This window comes from Neolamprologus brichardi, chromosome 3, assembly GCF_056152115.1.
Source record: "Neolamprologus brichardi isolate AB-2024 chromosome 3, ASM5615211v1, whole genome shotgun sequence".
NCBI lineage: Eukaryota > Metazoa > Chordata > Actinopteri > Cichliformes > Cichlidae > Neolamprologus > Neolamprologus brichardi.
This window is the reverse complement of record NC_142106.1, coordinates 37,746,299-37,762,159: the sequence shown is the minus strand read 5'-3', so window position 1 is coordinate 37,762,159 and position 15,861 is coordinate 37,746,299. Positions and strand designations below refer to the sequence as shown.

The following is a 15,861-nucleotide window of genomic DNA, read 5'->3' as shown; positions in this document are numbered from 1 at the left end:
CCTGTGTGAGTCTCCTCCTGGTGCTCCCTCGCCCTCACACATCCCAAAGACGATGATGATTCCTGGGTTAACTGGTTATTCTAAACTGGCCACGGCTGTGGATGTAAGTGAAAATTGTCTGACTCTCTGTGTTAGCTCAAGAACTGTCCAAAGCTTGCCCCGCGTCTTACCCAGTGTCAGCTGGGATAGGTTCCAGCCACACGGCTAAGAAAATGAATGTCGCGTCGAAGCAGTGGTGTCACAGTGTGGCTCTTTACCAGGTTGTTGGCTTGTTTTTTTTATCTTGTCTCCCAAGTAGGCCATGTTTTTGCAACTTGGCTCATGTATTTTCTCATTAACTGTGGAAAGAAGTGGCAGTACATCATTTAGTTTCTATTGCTTGTTGAAGCATTCTCGGATTAGCAGGTGGATTAGAGTTATTTGAACTGTCACAGTCTACCTGGCAACAGTCCAAAAATTTTGTGTGTTTTGCTCACAGCAGGACGGCGACTGTTATGGATAACCAAACACCTGGATGTTTAAAAGAAGACCTGGCCAGACCATGTGTCTGCTCTTGATTTATGGGTGGATCCATTAAGACTAACAGACTCTTTTTTTTAATCATTTGCACCTGCTTAAGTGCACCTGAATCTATTTTTATATATTTAAAGGATGGTAGCTTTAACCACATGGGGATAAACATGTTTTAGCTGGATAAAAGTACCACAGTTGTAAAAGTTTAAAGTTTTGGACTAATTCTATAAATATAAAAATATGTGTATGTATATGTATGAGTGAATCCATATAGGTGCAATTATATACAGTGGTAAACAAATTTATTATTAGGCCATCGCCCAGTGTAAGGTGATTACCAAAATCCTTTTTATATTTCTTGATCCACCAGTATGCACGCGCTCTTTACTCAAAATGATGTTTTAAGCCCAAATATAATTATTGTTTTTATCGTGTAATTTGTGAAATTTGCAGTTTTAGAAAAAAAGCAGAAGAAATTAGTAAAGCGTATTAATATTTTTAAAATTAAAATGCCAAATCACAGCTATTTACCTTCATTCCTGACATTAGTTTTAGTGGTTGAATAATGAATTTCTGACTGATTGTGGGTATAAAAATGTTAATTCGATAGTTAATTTGAAAATAACGAATACATTTCTTGAATAAAACATCTTTCTTGATTTTAATACAGACACAGAGACATAATTTAGATAAAGGAAACCGAAGGAATCAAGTGTGATTTCAATGAATTACTTCTCTGCAATCGGTCCATGGTGAGCGTGTAGTACTTTGCGCCCATAGTGTAACTGCTGTCTATGTAAGTGCATAAATATATAATTTATAAAGCTGCAGTGCGTTATTCTGTTTTAATGCATTTAAGTCAGTTGGATGGTTCTAGATTACATTACTTGTTATTTTTTAATGTAACACTGCCCCCAGCACAAATGACGGCTCAGAGAAAATCACTACTAGGTGATGCTATCTTTAATAAAACTCCAAACATGTTTCTTCCATAAAATCCTCGAACGAGAGCTTTAGTGTAACTTCCTACAGCCGCACGCTCATTAGAGACCGTGCAGCGCTGTTTCATTAAATGTCTTTTCTTTGGAGAAAACTGCACAAAATGAGATTTTAATAAGAAGCCTCTATTCCCTGGGAAAAAAGTTACACTGTTAAGTGGGATTGCATGCTAGTGTCGGTGCAAATTAGCAGAAACATCGGCTCTTCCTTATGTGGTAGGCAGTAACATCTCTGTTAGCATGCTAATGGCTGTTTTGCATTTGCTGTGCTATTTCTTTGTGTTGGGTATGTACAGCTAAATGGATCTGGAATATGCAGTGTGTCTGCGTAATGGCCAATTACAACTCCTTTGTAAATGTAAAAGTACACTCAAAGGAACAGTGAAATAGCAACAATAAAGGCCAGCGCTGAGGTTTTGTTAACAGCTCTGTAATGTCCCTTTCTCAATTAATTGTTGATGGTGACTTCTGCGGCGATATGAGGAAGAGTTGGTGCGGTAGCTGTTCTTACGTAACAGCGAAAGGGAATTGAAGGTTGTTTCAGTTTGTGAAGTACAAAGGTGTCTCTGCAAATCATGTACTGACGTTATGCATTATGTAGGGAGATTTGTCAGATGTTGGGGTTTTTTTCATGCTCATGTTCAAGTTTTTTAATTATTAAAGTGGATGTTATCTCAAGTAATCCCTCTCCTCTGCAAACAGAAGCTGATCGGCCTCTTTACGCAAAAGTGAACAATCTGTGATGCACAAACAGTCTTCTCTTGATTTATCAAAATAACCCCGTCATTGTCACGGTCCTGATTTTGGCAGTGGGGATTTGACATTTACTGATTGTCTTGAGACTTGCACTTACAGTCCTCTGAGTATTTTCCCATCGATATATCTCTTTGAATAATTGGCAGCCTTTAGTTCTAGTTTAACCACATCTATTTTGCTGTAGCCGGTGAAGAGAAAATCCAGATCCATGGTGACAGAGTGAGAGTGGCTCTCGTTGTGCTGCTGAAAGTCAAAAGAGGCCTCTCTGTGTCTGATATGAGAGCGTGCATCAATAAGATTTACTCAAGCTTATTTGAGTCTCTGCTGAAATGCAGCAACACAGCACTATTTGTACTGCTTGTAAGAAATAAGTGCTGTTTTATTGATGCAGGGGGGTAGTTCACTTATGACTGACATATTTGGTGTATGTGTGTGCTGTACCTGTATGGATCTGTGCACCCAGTGTGTGTGTCTGCTTCAGGTTCTTCCTTTCATGAAATGCATAAAATATGAGTAATGCATGCTCAGAAGATAATACAACAGCATGTGCAAGACTGTGTTTGTGTGCGCGCACGCGTGTGTGTATCACGGGCATTCGTGGTGCTTCGACAGCGCTGTCTCACTGTTGTGCAGAATTGAGCCCATCTCCAGGGTGCAACTCAAATTGATTAAATTTGCCAGGTAAGTTGAGGGGTTGACTTGAGGCTCCAAGCAATTATTTGACTGTGGCTAAACCTGGTGTCAAGAACAGATTTTCTTGTTCTTTCAGGCTGCTGTTTTGTAATAAAGCAAAGTTCTGTTATCAAAAAAAAAGAAAGAAAAAAGGAGTACACAGCCCTGGAGAATACCTAACCTATGTAATCCGATGCTCCCTGTAGCCCACAGAATATCTAACTGATATATCTTAACCTGATATATCGCATTAGACAAAGAGCTATATGCATTTGTCACTGCCATCTCTAATCACGTTATATTGCTGAGTGAAGCTGTCTGCTCATATCATGTTATAACCCCTTTCATTATCAGATGTATTTATGTCTGTATTTATGAAATAAGGTTTCCAGAGATTTAAATAAAATCTACATGTTAGAGACACTCTGTGAATATTAGTGCTGGGTATAGGGATGCATATATTGCTGTTAGTGGAGGATATTCTCTGAGCACCAGTGGAAAGTCTGCATGACTGAGTGATGAAGCGGATTGGAGTGACTCACAGCTGCATGACTTCACCGCATCCCATCCGGTGAAAGGCCGCTGCCTCTTAAAGGTAGTTTCCTAACATTATTGGCCTTTGGCCCTTTTAAAATGACACATTTGTCACTTGTGACAGAAATAATTTTTCCTTTTCAGGTTGTTACAGCAGCTGTGTCACAGACGGAGCAGGTGGTTATGACTCAGAATGAGAACCACTGAGTTTGAAGAGGGAAAAAAAACACATTAGCTAAATCACATCATGGAATATGAACACAAAGACAGGTGGAAATAGACCCGACTCTTTGGCTTTTTTGGGGGATATAATTTAACGGAAACCTCTGCATTATTGTTGGTCATTTATAGGTACACTACCGTATTTTTCGGACCATGAGGCGCGCGGGATTATAAGGCGCACTGTCGACAACAGGTCTGTTTTCATACACAAGGCGCACCGGATTATAAAGTGCATTACATGAAACAAAACAGTCAGATAAGTCAAACTTTACTTAGCTCATTCCTCTTGCTTCCTCCACTTCTGTACCATTCATTCATTAATGTTGAATTCTCTGGTAGCTGCTCTGTAAACACTGGAACAACAGTATATGTTCTAATTTTTACTATGCAACTTTGCACTTTCCACTTTCTGCTGTAACAAAACAAATTTCTCACGTGTGGTACTAATAAAGGTTATCTTATCTTACAAGAATGACTAACCTCATATTGTGGCTGGATTATCTCAGTTGTTCTCTGCTACTGAAGTTTGGTCCCTTTACAGCAATTTTCCATGCGATTGCATTTGTCAAAAAAACATCAGGAACTTTAATCAAGTGGAAAAAAGTTAGCGTTCATTCTCCAGGTTTACTGTGTTATGCTTTGGTATGCTAACATAGCTGTGTCGCTAGCGATCACTAGCACAGCATTATATACCATCTAGCCCAACTTCAGTAACCCTACAAACGTCACTGCTGTTTAGTTTTCTGTCTTCATTCATGTTGGAAGTGATAGCAGAGTTGTACGCTTTATTTTTTTTCAGAAATCTCTCAGTCAGAACATGGTATATTATGTTTAGGTAACTAGCGAAACCAGCGAGCTAACTTCCTGTTAACTTCTAACTTTGGGACCTGACGCGGACGGAGTTTTGGACCCAGATTACTATGAGCCGGGAGGCTCCTGACCAGTGTTGGTCAAGTTACTTGAAAAAGTAATTAGTTACTGATTACTGATTACTTCTCCAAAAAGTAATCCCGTTACTTTACTGATTACTTATTTTCAAAAGTAATTAGTTACTTAGTTACTTTTCAAAAACATGATACACTACCTGAATGCGTGATAAAGCAATAGACCTTTTGGGCCAATTCTATTTTTGCTGCATAATCCATCATATAAAAGTGAATCACATGGAAAAGTGTCTTTTTAAAAAATTGTTTATTACTTTTAATCTTAACTTCATAAACACTGCATCAAACAAAAATTAAATTAAATTCAACAGTCTTTGACTTTAATAAATTTGTTTAACATTTAAACATATTTCTGCACATTACACCATATTTTAAGAAAATAAAGGCTTAAACTGTATTTCTGCATACTCCAGCATATAACATAAATTATTTTTGTGTATACACACACATCCTTTCATATAAATACAGCAAAAAAGAAATAAATAAAATTAACAATAACATATTTTAACAGTTGGTAAAGTGCAGAGAGGCATAATATTGAGATTACCAAAACAGAAAAGGCTATTGCATGCTACATTTAGGCTGTTAATCCAGTCTCATTTTGTTGCAACCCTGAAAAACCCTGAAAAAGTTATTGTTTTCTTTTGGACTTAAACAGTGGTTATATCGCATCAGCAGAAGCTTCTCAAACCTTCTGTCAGACATTCTGTTGCTTTTTGGGGAAAGCACCAATCCACCTAAACTGAACAGCCGTTCCACTGGTGCACTGGATGGAGTTGGACTGCTGTATTTCATGTACATCTTTTTGAGATTTGGGAACTGATTCAGAATCTCAAGCTCATAGCCTGACCTTAAAAAGTCAGTTACTTCTTTTTCTGCTGAGAAGCTTTCTGTGGGCTGATTCTGAAATTCAAAAAAGTCCATTTTGGCTGGGCTGGCTGGCATTTGGGACACATTAGTGTTCTCAGTTGCAGGAGCAGCTTTACAACACTCTGTTATCAGGAGCTGCTTCACATACTCTCTCCTATGCTCATCTCTCAGCCAACGAAGTTTAAACTTGGGACAAGTGGCCATTGCGAGAAGTCCTTCTTGGCTATCCAGAACAGCATCAAAACGAGTCTTGATGGCCTGTAACATACAATATGATGCATCTAAGAATAAAATAATTTTACTATATAATTACCTATTGTCATTATTTTGTGGGCTTTACAGCTCTAAACCATCTATATTTTCTATTATCAATACTGTATGAGATTTAATTTTGGTTGAGGCTTTTGTTGATATTATGACTAATATTCATGATTAATGATGATCAATATCCCTGATATTTAACAAGGGGTGAATACTTGGTCTTTTATTCTATCATTTTAATAATTATACATGCTGCTTAAAACAAAGTATAACATCCACCCACTGTGAATGGTATAATACATTTAACAAATCCACCCAAAGCAATTAATAATAATCTTACCTTTACAATGACATCTGGGAGGCTGGCTGTCATTCTAGAGAGGTCATCTTTCAGGGCAAGCGTCTTTGACACCATAGGTGCACTCATCCCCTTGTAAGATGTCCAGAGCCACTGTCAGGGGCTTCATCACAGTACAGTACTCTTTCAAGAACTGGTACTCCCTTTCATTAAGGCACTTGATTCCCAGTTTTACCCACAGGGGATTAAGTTCATTCAAGGGAATTGTGATGATTCTAGAAATGGCCTCATGCAGGGAATTCCACCTTGTGGATGTTGGTACCATTAGTTTCCTCCGGCTGACTTCCACCTGTTCAGAGGCTAATGTTGATCGACTTGCTTTAGTCCACAGAGCAGAACATTTCGCAATGCTACTCCTATATATAGCCTTGGTGTCTGCACAGGAATTTAGATGTTTGTCAACATCGGTTGTTGAAATCAAGTTAATTGTGTGCGATGCACATCTGTAGTGTGGAGGGAGGCTAAACTGTGCATCACCAGATGTGGTTGAAAGAGCTTCTATGACATCAGTAAAGGTCGGTTCCTCGTCATCACCTTCTTTATTTTCAGATTCAGACTTCAAATGACAGGGCTGACATACTCTGAATGCTTTGGCAAAATTGGATCCGTTACATCCGTTACAGTGGCAATAACTTTGCCTTGTAGTCCATATGATGAATGGATTTCTTCAATCTCTGCTTCAATTACATCATAGGTATGGCTGCCTCTAATTCTCTTGCATGCTAGGGCGGCCTTGTTGCGTTGTAATGTGGAATTAATCCAGTGAACTGTTACACCCATAAAACTTTTATTTTTTACCGTCCAGATGTCAGCAGTGGTGAAAACAAACTCTGCCTCTTCGAGTGTAGCCTTCAAGTTAGAGTTCATTTTGTCATATTCTCTCTCAAGGTATCCTACAAATGACTTTCTCTGGGGCAGCTTGACACCACTTTTAGTTGGTATTTTTTCTACGATGTGTCGGAATGATTCAGAGTCTACAGTGGAAATCGGCAACATGTCCTCGACAATATAGGCAGCGACAAGCTTCTTCAGTTCAGGGCACTAAGTCCTGTCGCTCTTACGTCTAGTTTAACCTGTTTAGCAGGAGTGGGTCCATCTGAGGTTTGCCCGGTGGAAGTAGATGTGGTAGCCACAGCGGTCATGTCAGTGGGGGGATCCTTGGGGTTTTCTGTCAATTTAACATTCTTGTGGCAGCGTGCTAGGTGCTTGCTCAGGATGGAAGTGGAATTTTTCGACGTAGAAAGAAGTTTTCTTCCGATGCAGAGTGTACAACGTACGCTTATGTTTTTGTCGCTTTTTAAAGAGTCAAATTCGAAGTAATGTCGGTATTTCCAAGTATTAAATGCTGCACGATCGTACTCTATCCCTCGCTCCATGTTTTCTATTGTTGATTTACAGACGTGCTACCACAGCCGTCGCACTCGCTTACGTCACTGTCATGAGACATTCTCGCAAAAAAATCATGGTTTTAGTAACGTAGTAACGCAGTAACGCAGCGTTCCTACGGCAAAGTAACGGTAATCTAATTACCGTTTTTGCAATAGTAATCCCTTACTTTACTCGTTACTTGAAAAAAGTAATCAGATTACAGTAACGCGTTACAAGTAACAAGTAACGTTACAAGTAACAAGTGACGTTACAAGTAACGCGTTATTGCCCATCTCTGCTCCTGACTATGGTAGCCATAACACTCAGACAATCCATCAAGCGGTGCGGCTTCGTAGATTAGCAAAGTCCTACTAAAACATTTTTTGACAGATTTTTGAGCACCGTGTACCACATAAAATTGGTTCAAGGTCAGTAAACACAGCCAGAATTCATAGATAAGGCACACCAGATTATAAGGCGCACTGCCAATTTTTGAGAAAATTAAAGGATTTTAAGTGCGCCTTATAGTGTGGAAAATACGGTACTTAAAAGTGTATTTCCAGCTTGCAAGAGAATTTTAAAGCAACCTAAAATAAAATGACAGTCCTAGTTATGGACTTCAGAACCTGTTTGGTGGGTATCATTTTTTTCTCTGCAGGAAAACCCTGTTCGTCAACAGGAAACATAGCTTTTAAAATCATAGCATGGAATTAAGATATTTTGTCTTGTCGTCTAAATGCGCCTGCAAGTGTCCTAAGGCGTGCTCAGGGAGGACAGAAACCTTCGGTGGAGCTGAAGAGCAAAAGCTTGTTTGATCTTGATTTTCAGTATACTGGCTGTGAAAGAGAGGCCTCTCAATCCTTCTGACTTTCGGGGTTTAAGCAGGTGGTGTCGGGAAAGTCAAAATAGTGACATCGAGTTTTGCCCCTTTAATGTTGGCTCTTCCTATCATTGTGAAGCAGAACTCCTGCTCATTATGTGTTATTATAATAGTAATCATGGTCAGTATTAGACACCACATGTACTGTATATGCTTGGAATCATTAGTGCAAAGTTACACTTGCAGGATAACACTGCAGTCTGCCTACAAACATGGTATCTGGAAAGGTTTTAAGTTAATTCTGATGTGGTGAATTGTAGTGGTGCAGAGTGGGGTCATGTTAATAATCCATTAAAATTTGGCTTTTATCCACCAAAGTCTCCAAGGTCAACCTAACGATTTATTGGTTGAAAACTGACAAAATCCATATATGTTCTTTAAAGTGTGCTGTGCATTGTCAAAATATAGAAAGTATATTATATATAGTATATATGTAGAAAGTGTATAAAATGTAAGATATCATATCACATATGACCTCTGACCTCTCCTTTAAGATCAATAGATTGAGCTGAAGGTCACAGATAATAATGCTATATAGAGATCTTTTAAACCACATCTCTTATTCTCTGTATTGACAACAAGTAGACATATAGGGGATGATATATGGGGACACTTTACAGTTTGCATCCATACATCACGTAACATTTGACCTCTGACTTTAGTTTTACATTTTACATCTTCCTTTTTATATTCAAGTTGACCCCAAAATGTGTTTGTCTTTAAAGAAAGAGAAAGAGAATGAGCTGCTTAGTTAGTTACAACTATATTGGAGTATAATATTATATAATAACCTTCAATTATTCATGTGCCGTTACTTACAAATCAATGCCTATATCCATTACCTAGTCTCAGATAATGTCTGTGTAATCAAAGTACACATCGGTCATGCTACACTGATTTTTACTGCACTATAAACTTAGTAAAGTACATTTAAAAAGAAGAAAGAAAACAAAATGAATATATACAAAACACAATACTGTTCCCTTAAAAGTAAAAAGCACTGTATATGTGTAGGTGATTGAGACTTTCCAGTTAAAATGTGTTGAGGGCTTAGTTAGAGTAGAAAAGCTCTCTATATGTTCTGGCCCCACCTGTTAAATCCAGCCGGCACCGTCATGAACACAAGAGGGTGAAACAGTCACCAGGAGAAAGACGCTACTGTTGTCAATGATTCACTGACTATAACTCATAGCAGCTCTACTTTATTACAAACCACATATATAAACCTACAAATGCCAATATGGCAACACATAGCATGACACTCATACACTTCCTGCACATATTTGTGTAGTCTCTTATCCTATAAACTATGGATTATTATCTAGAAACATAGCTACATTTTTGGTCTTTTTAAACGATTAAAACTATTAACAATACATCCAAAGCACAATTAGGTTATTCCGTACTGGATAGGAATGCTTCATATGATTTTAGTTGGGCTGGGAGACGATCAGGCTTCTCTGTCCTCTATTTCAATCCCCGTGAGTTGCTGTATCAGTCTGTTCGGCTGTTATCTGCAGATGACAGTGGTGTCTCCTTCTACGGAAAATCCACTGCAAGCCCTTTCATCTTACAAGCACCGAACTGCATATTTTTCTTAAATGCAGAAAAATCTTCCAATTTGTAGTCACTTTTTTCCCCCCCGGAGACAACTAACAGCCTATTGAACAGAGCTACCGAGCTATGCGCCACACATATGCCCCGTCTTTCAAGCGTTGCGATTGCAGGAGGTGGCATCTGCGCGTGCACTGTGTGGCAGGAACAGCTGGTCAGACCCAGACTAAGGGGTGGCCATTAGCTCTTAGCGCACTGACCTCACAGGAGCACCTGGAAGAGACGGCCAGCAGGCAGAAAGGCTAACGTTTAATTGCACTGAAAATGGCCGCTAAAATGTCCCCGGTGGGGGAAATAGTTGCCCCGGTGAGATGAGAGGAGAAAAGGGGGTGTGTTGCAGTCTTGACAAGGGAAAAATGAGAGAGGACTGGAAAAAGCACTGATGTAATGACAGGTGTCAGGACAAAAGGCACAGTTAGCAATAGAGGCAGAGAGCTATATTGACTGGCAGATGACACACTAAAGTGATCAGCCGTTTGACGGAGTGCCAAACTCCGGGAATAACACGTTTTCAGTCAGAACAATCCCGACACAGCCTAAAAACAAGCTGTCTAACCCCTGCAGGTTCTCTTGCTTGCAGCGCAGGTCCTCATGTAACTTATTCAAGACTCTACCAACCTGGCAATATTCATGTTGGCAGATATGTTAAATAAGTAATGATCCTACTGCTGCTGAGCATATTGACTTTTTTCCTCTAGAAGCTTTTTCTTATGTCCTCAGGTCTGCGTGTTTTTTTCTCCCTCTTTGTGATTTTAAGTAATAATTGATGCTTTTTTTCCTCATAAATACTTTGCCGTGACTAAATCAATATCAATTACTTAAAGGTTTTCCTTTGATAGGACAGCGCAGGGCATTTCCAGGAAATATACTCGCTAACATCTCATAGATTAGAAAGCAAACAACCATCGTTTCACAATCGTTGCAATAACTGCTCACGTTGTGTGTTATTCCTTTACAGTTCAGCTCTTTGGTTAAATATTGATAGATTACGCCGTTGAGATGGGTTTATGTAGATGTAAAGTAAGATAAAACAAGAATAAACCATCGCTGAAGCTTTCTTGTGACGCATGTTACAGAAAGGAGTAGGAAAAAAGCAAACGACGAACTCTGACACACATCATTTGCACTCTGTCGGTGCGCATGACCCTTATAAAACTGGTATTTACGAGCCTCTTCCAACAGTGTGCTGAAATATTGCTTTTATATTGTGCAAACTACAGTGAGATCTGTAGGGTCAACATTCTTGTAAAGAATTCTGTGAAATAAGGTCAGGAAACAGATTTAAGACTCACTTTATCCTCTTGAGTGAGTCAGTGGAACGGTCAAACATGAATCCTTAAATCTGCAGCAGGCTGGAATATAACGTTTTAACAGACATCTCACTGTCAAACCTAAAGACTGGATATTAAATCTGAAGCATTCTTTGTAACGGCCAGCAGGAGGCGACAACTCTGGTTGCTTAAGGAGGTCTGATTACGTAGAAGTCCACGATAAAACAGCCCTTAGGTGCTACCATTATTAGCATGTAGTGTCCCTCAGTTTCTCAGACTCACATTCGTCATGTCCACTTTCAAAATACCAAAATGTTCAGTGTTTATTTTCTCAGGTTAGATAACGTTAAGTTCTTGTGGTATTACTTAGTTAGGGTTTAGTTGAGTTTTAGTTTAGGTTATGTTTCACTTATGTTTCCGTGTTTGTGTCTTTTCCTGTCTTCTGTGATAGCCTGCCGTGTCCTCATTGTTTAACGTTTAGTTATGTCCCTGTGTTCTGTGTAGTTATTGTCTGCGTGTTTTATGTTGTCAAGCTTGTGTTGTCATGTTTACATTTGTCCATGTTTCATGCTTTATTTTGAAAGTTTCCATGTTCAGTGTGTTTAGTTTTGCTTCCCCTGTGGTGTCAGGTTCATTTGTGTCAGCTGTGTTTCCCAGATGTTTCTTTTCCCCTCATTACCCTTCTGTGTATTTAAGTCCTCTGTCTTCCTCTGTTCAGGGTCGGGTCGTCTGTTTGTCTTGCATCACGTCTCTCCAGGTTTCAGGTTGTTTGTCATGTGTTGTTTTTTTTTTCACGCCATAGTTCCGCATCCACCTTTTAGATTCATCTTCATGGTCATTCTTTCTTGTCACAGTTTTCATAGTTAATCTTAGTTTGTTCCCAGTTTAGCTTTTAGTTTTAATTTATGTTCATGTATCTTTAGCCAAATAAATGGCTCGCCTTTGGTTATACTGAGTTTACTCTCCCGTGTCTGTTGGATCAGCTCCGCAAACATACTGGCTGCGCAGCCGTGACACAGTGGGAGGTTTTGCAGTGTCTACAGTAAGCAATGAGCGATATTGCTGTCCACTATCTATGTTTTAAGTACTGGCCAATCAGACGAGCATAGACCACACCTCTTAATCTTTAAATTCAAGTATTTTCAGTCCCATTGCTACAGGCATATAACATTAAGACAGCTAGCTCACTGGATTGAAGTATAGTACTGTAATGGGATGCCACTCACTGACTGGTCATAAAATATCTTCCCGACTAGATATTCCGCAATCAAATGTGACGGGTATTATTGGAAAGTAGAAGCATTTAGCAACCACAGCAACTCATCCAGCGATGTAATGTCAGACCAGATAAAGTTACAGAGCGGGGTTAGTACCTCAGTAACTGCAGGGATCCAAACATCATCTGGCATTAACATCAGCACAAAAGTTGTGTGCTGGGACCGTCAATACAATTTAATTGAATTAGGCTCAGTGGCTGAGCAGCTCTTGTACATGAAAACAGTACTTTTGGTCGTGCAGTGTATGCTCTGTGTTGTTTGTTGTTTCCTATACTGTACATTACACTTTTGATCTGGTTGGAAGTGGCAAAAATGCACAACTAGCCAAAGCAGGGGCTAGGTTTTCCAGTCCTGGAAGTGGGAAGGGAGCAGAAAGGTTTTTTGTTCAAAGGAATTAAACACATGTTACCTAGCTCATCTTTAATCAAGACTACATTAAGGAATCATTAGTATCAGTTCTGTACTGAAAGACAGTGATTGCATCAATACTGCCTATATGGTGCAAATGCAATCATTTGGCACGCTGAATACAGTAATGTACAGTTTTTCACATTCTTTACCATCTATGTGTTTTACAGTATCAATATAAATCAGTCTGCTCTTGTTGCATCAGTGAAAATCATTATATCCACCTTCAAAACTTTTCTTCTCCTCTTTAACAGCAGTGAACTTTTTAAACTACATAAATGTGTAATCAAACTGTTCTTAGTACTATAAGTATTAATGAATACAACAGCTGAAAAGGCCAGGAAAATTTTCTGAAACCTCTCTCATGTTCATATTTGTTCAAACTCTGCTGAGAACAAGTACCGAGAGGTCTGTTTTCGTAGCCACGTTTGAATTTTAACCTCGTGTACAATATTTATCATGTTTGCTTCTCGGGCGCTTCAATTCTGTGATTTTTGCACAGATCAAATAACTTGTCTCTCCTCTTTCCCCCAGTCCCATGAAAGAGCATGAATCCAGTATGCACAGAGGAGTTTGAGATTTAGAGTTGTTTTCGTGGTCTTGCCATGACTTTCCCTGTCTTCTCCCCTCACCTCCTCTGTACCGTAGATGCTTTTTGTCAGACTCTTGTCGACACCCTGGAGAGCACACCTGGTCTGCGCTACATTTGGAGCACCTTCAAGCCATTATTGCAGGGGAAAGTCCTCTACACACCTGATACACCTGCTGCTCGTCTCCTGGTGAAAGAAGTAGGTCTAGAGGGAAAAAGAAAGGTTTCTATATGTATGCTGACTTTTTGTGAACTTGAAAAGAATATATTGCTCTGGTCAGTTTAAGTTTGCAATGAAAGGTTCAAGCCACTATATCTGTATTTATATATTCTTTTCTAAAGAGTTAGCATGCAAATATATGTAAATCTTGCATACATAGGACCAGACTAATTACTGGTAGAAGGTGCCTGCAATCTGTCTATGAAAACAAAAAAGGAGGATGTCACGCATTAGTGCAGAGCTGGAAAATAAAACATTTAATCAGAGGGCTTGTTCATGCAACGCAATAAGTATATATTGTTTTCAAAGACATGACATTTGTGCATGAGATTTGCATCGTTTTGATAGCTGCGTAACCAAAACAAACAACAGACATGCTGTGAGAATTTTGCATTGAAAATACATAACGAGCATGAGGAAAACCTGTCGACTTCACAGCGAGCGGCCCGGTGTTGGCACAGGAGGCCGTCTTCGCTCCAGACATAGTCGGGGTGTTTACAAGTGAATGTTCAGGGGTAAATAACCCCATTTACATTCAACACCACAGGGGGGATGGCAGTGTTACAGTGTGATGAGTTCCTAGGGAGATTAGCTGAAAGTGCAGTTGTGGAGTGCTTTCATGTTTGTATTGGCGCAGCGAGTATGTTTTCGGTGTGAAGGTGAGACAAATGTGTAAAATAATAGATTATTGTTTTCTGTGTTTCAGGCAAATAGGACCTTTAACGCCTTGGCTATGTTAAGGGAGCTGGCTGACTCTTGGGATGAACTCGGACCGCGTGTTTGGGATTTTCTGCAAAATAGCTCACAAGTCAATACAATACGGGTGAGACTCTCGATGGTTGTTTATTTTATGTAATGTTGCACACATTACAATGGTTGGTTTATACAGTATGTTAAACATGGTCAAAGTATCTGAACTTTACATTGCTGGGTTTTTTGTTTTTTTACTACTCTTGGATTTGTGACATCATAGAGCAGGGATGTCACACCCATGTACACTGTGGGACACATAACATAGCATAGTTTCTTTATTTATAAAGCACTTTACATCCAACAATGTTGGCCAAAGTGCTACAAATATAAAGCAAAGAGAAAACAGTTTAAATTACATATAGAATATCTTAAAATTCAAAATAATATAATTAATAAGAAACTAATTAAGAGACATCAACAAGTCCTGCTGTGCTGAAAGCCAAGGTAAATAAATGTGTTTTAAGACGTGATTTAAAAACAGATAAGGAAGGTGCCTGTCTAACATGTAAAAGCAACTCATTCCACAATTTTGGTGCTGCCGCAGCAAGCGCCCGATCCCCTCTGAGCTTACAATTTGTCCTGGGCACGCTCAGGAGGAGCTGGTCTGCCGACCTGAGGGACCGGGAAGGTATGTATGGATGAAGAAGCTCAGAGAGATACAGAGGGGCAGCATTGGACAAACATTTAAAAACAAATAAAAGCAGCTTAAAATGGATCCTAAAATGCACGGGCAGCCAATGAAGTGAATATAAAACTGGGGTGATATGCTCGCATCTACGAGTGCCAGTTAAAAGACTTCCAGCAGCATTCTGAACTAGCTGCAGTGGAAAAACAGAAGATCGACTCTCCCCTAAATAAAGAGAATTACAGTAATCCAGCCGAACGGTTACAAAGGCATGGATTACTGTTTCAAATTGCTGTCGCGCAAGAAACTGCTTAATACAGCCTACTTTGATCTTAAGTGGAGTGGATCATCTCCCCAAGATAGCTCCACATAAAAAGTCACCAGCAAACTTGGTGATGAGATTTACTGAAAATAAAAAATTCAGAAAAATACAAAAAAATGCAAAACGACCTCCTTCACTTTCTTTTTTGCAGTAGAGCTAAATGAAGAAAACAGTAAACATACATTAGTGTCTTTTATAATTACTGCAGTGTATTTTTTTCTCTTTGAAAGATGAGCCTCACATCTGCTGCAGGTGAGAACGTACATGCTGTGTACATCATTTATTCACACCTTCTGTTAAATGTGGAGAGTGAGAGAGGAAAGTAATTATGGATAAGTGCAGGATAATTTTCATCCTAGCAGAAAGGATTATCTATAGAAGTAAAGGACACGGACTTCTCTCTCTT

General features: G+C 39.2%; 1 protein-coding gene and 1 pseudogene across 1 annotated transcript in view; one reads left to right on the top strand and one right to left on the bottom strand.

Moving 5' to 3' along the window:
• LOC102789175 (phospholipid-transporting ATPase ABCA1) overlaps positions 1–15,861 on the top strand; it is a 180,025-nt gene that overhangs the window by 21,853 nt on the left and 142,311 nt on the right. The window contains exons 9-10 of the mRNA XM_087838332.1: positions 13,595–13,734; positions 14,462–14,578. Coding sequence (XP_087694458.1) covers positions 13,595–13,734; positions 14,462–14,578 — 257 coding nt within the window. The remainder of the gene's footprint in view (positions 1–13,594; positions 13,735–14,461; positions 14,579–15,861) is intronic.
• Positions 5,225–6,237, bottom strand: LOC148104288 (uncharacterized; annotated as a pseudogene).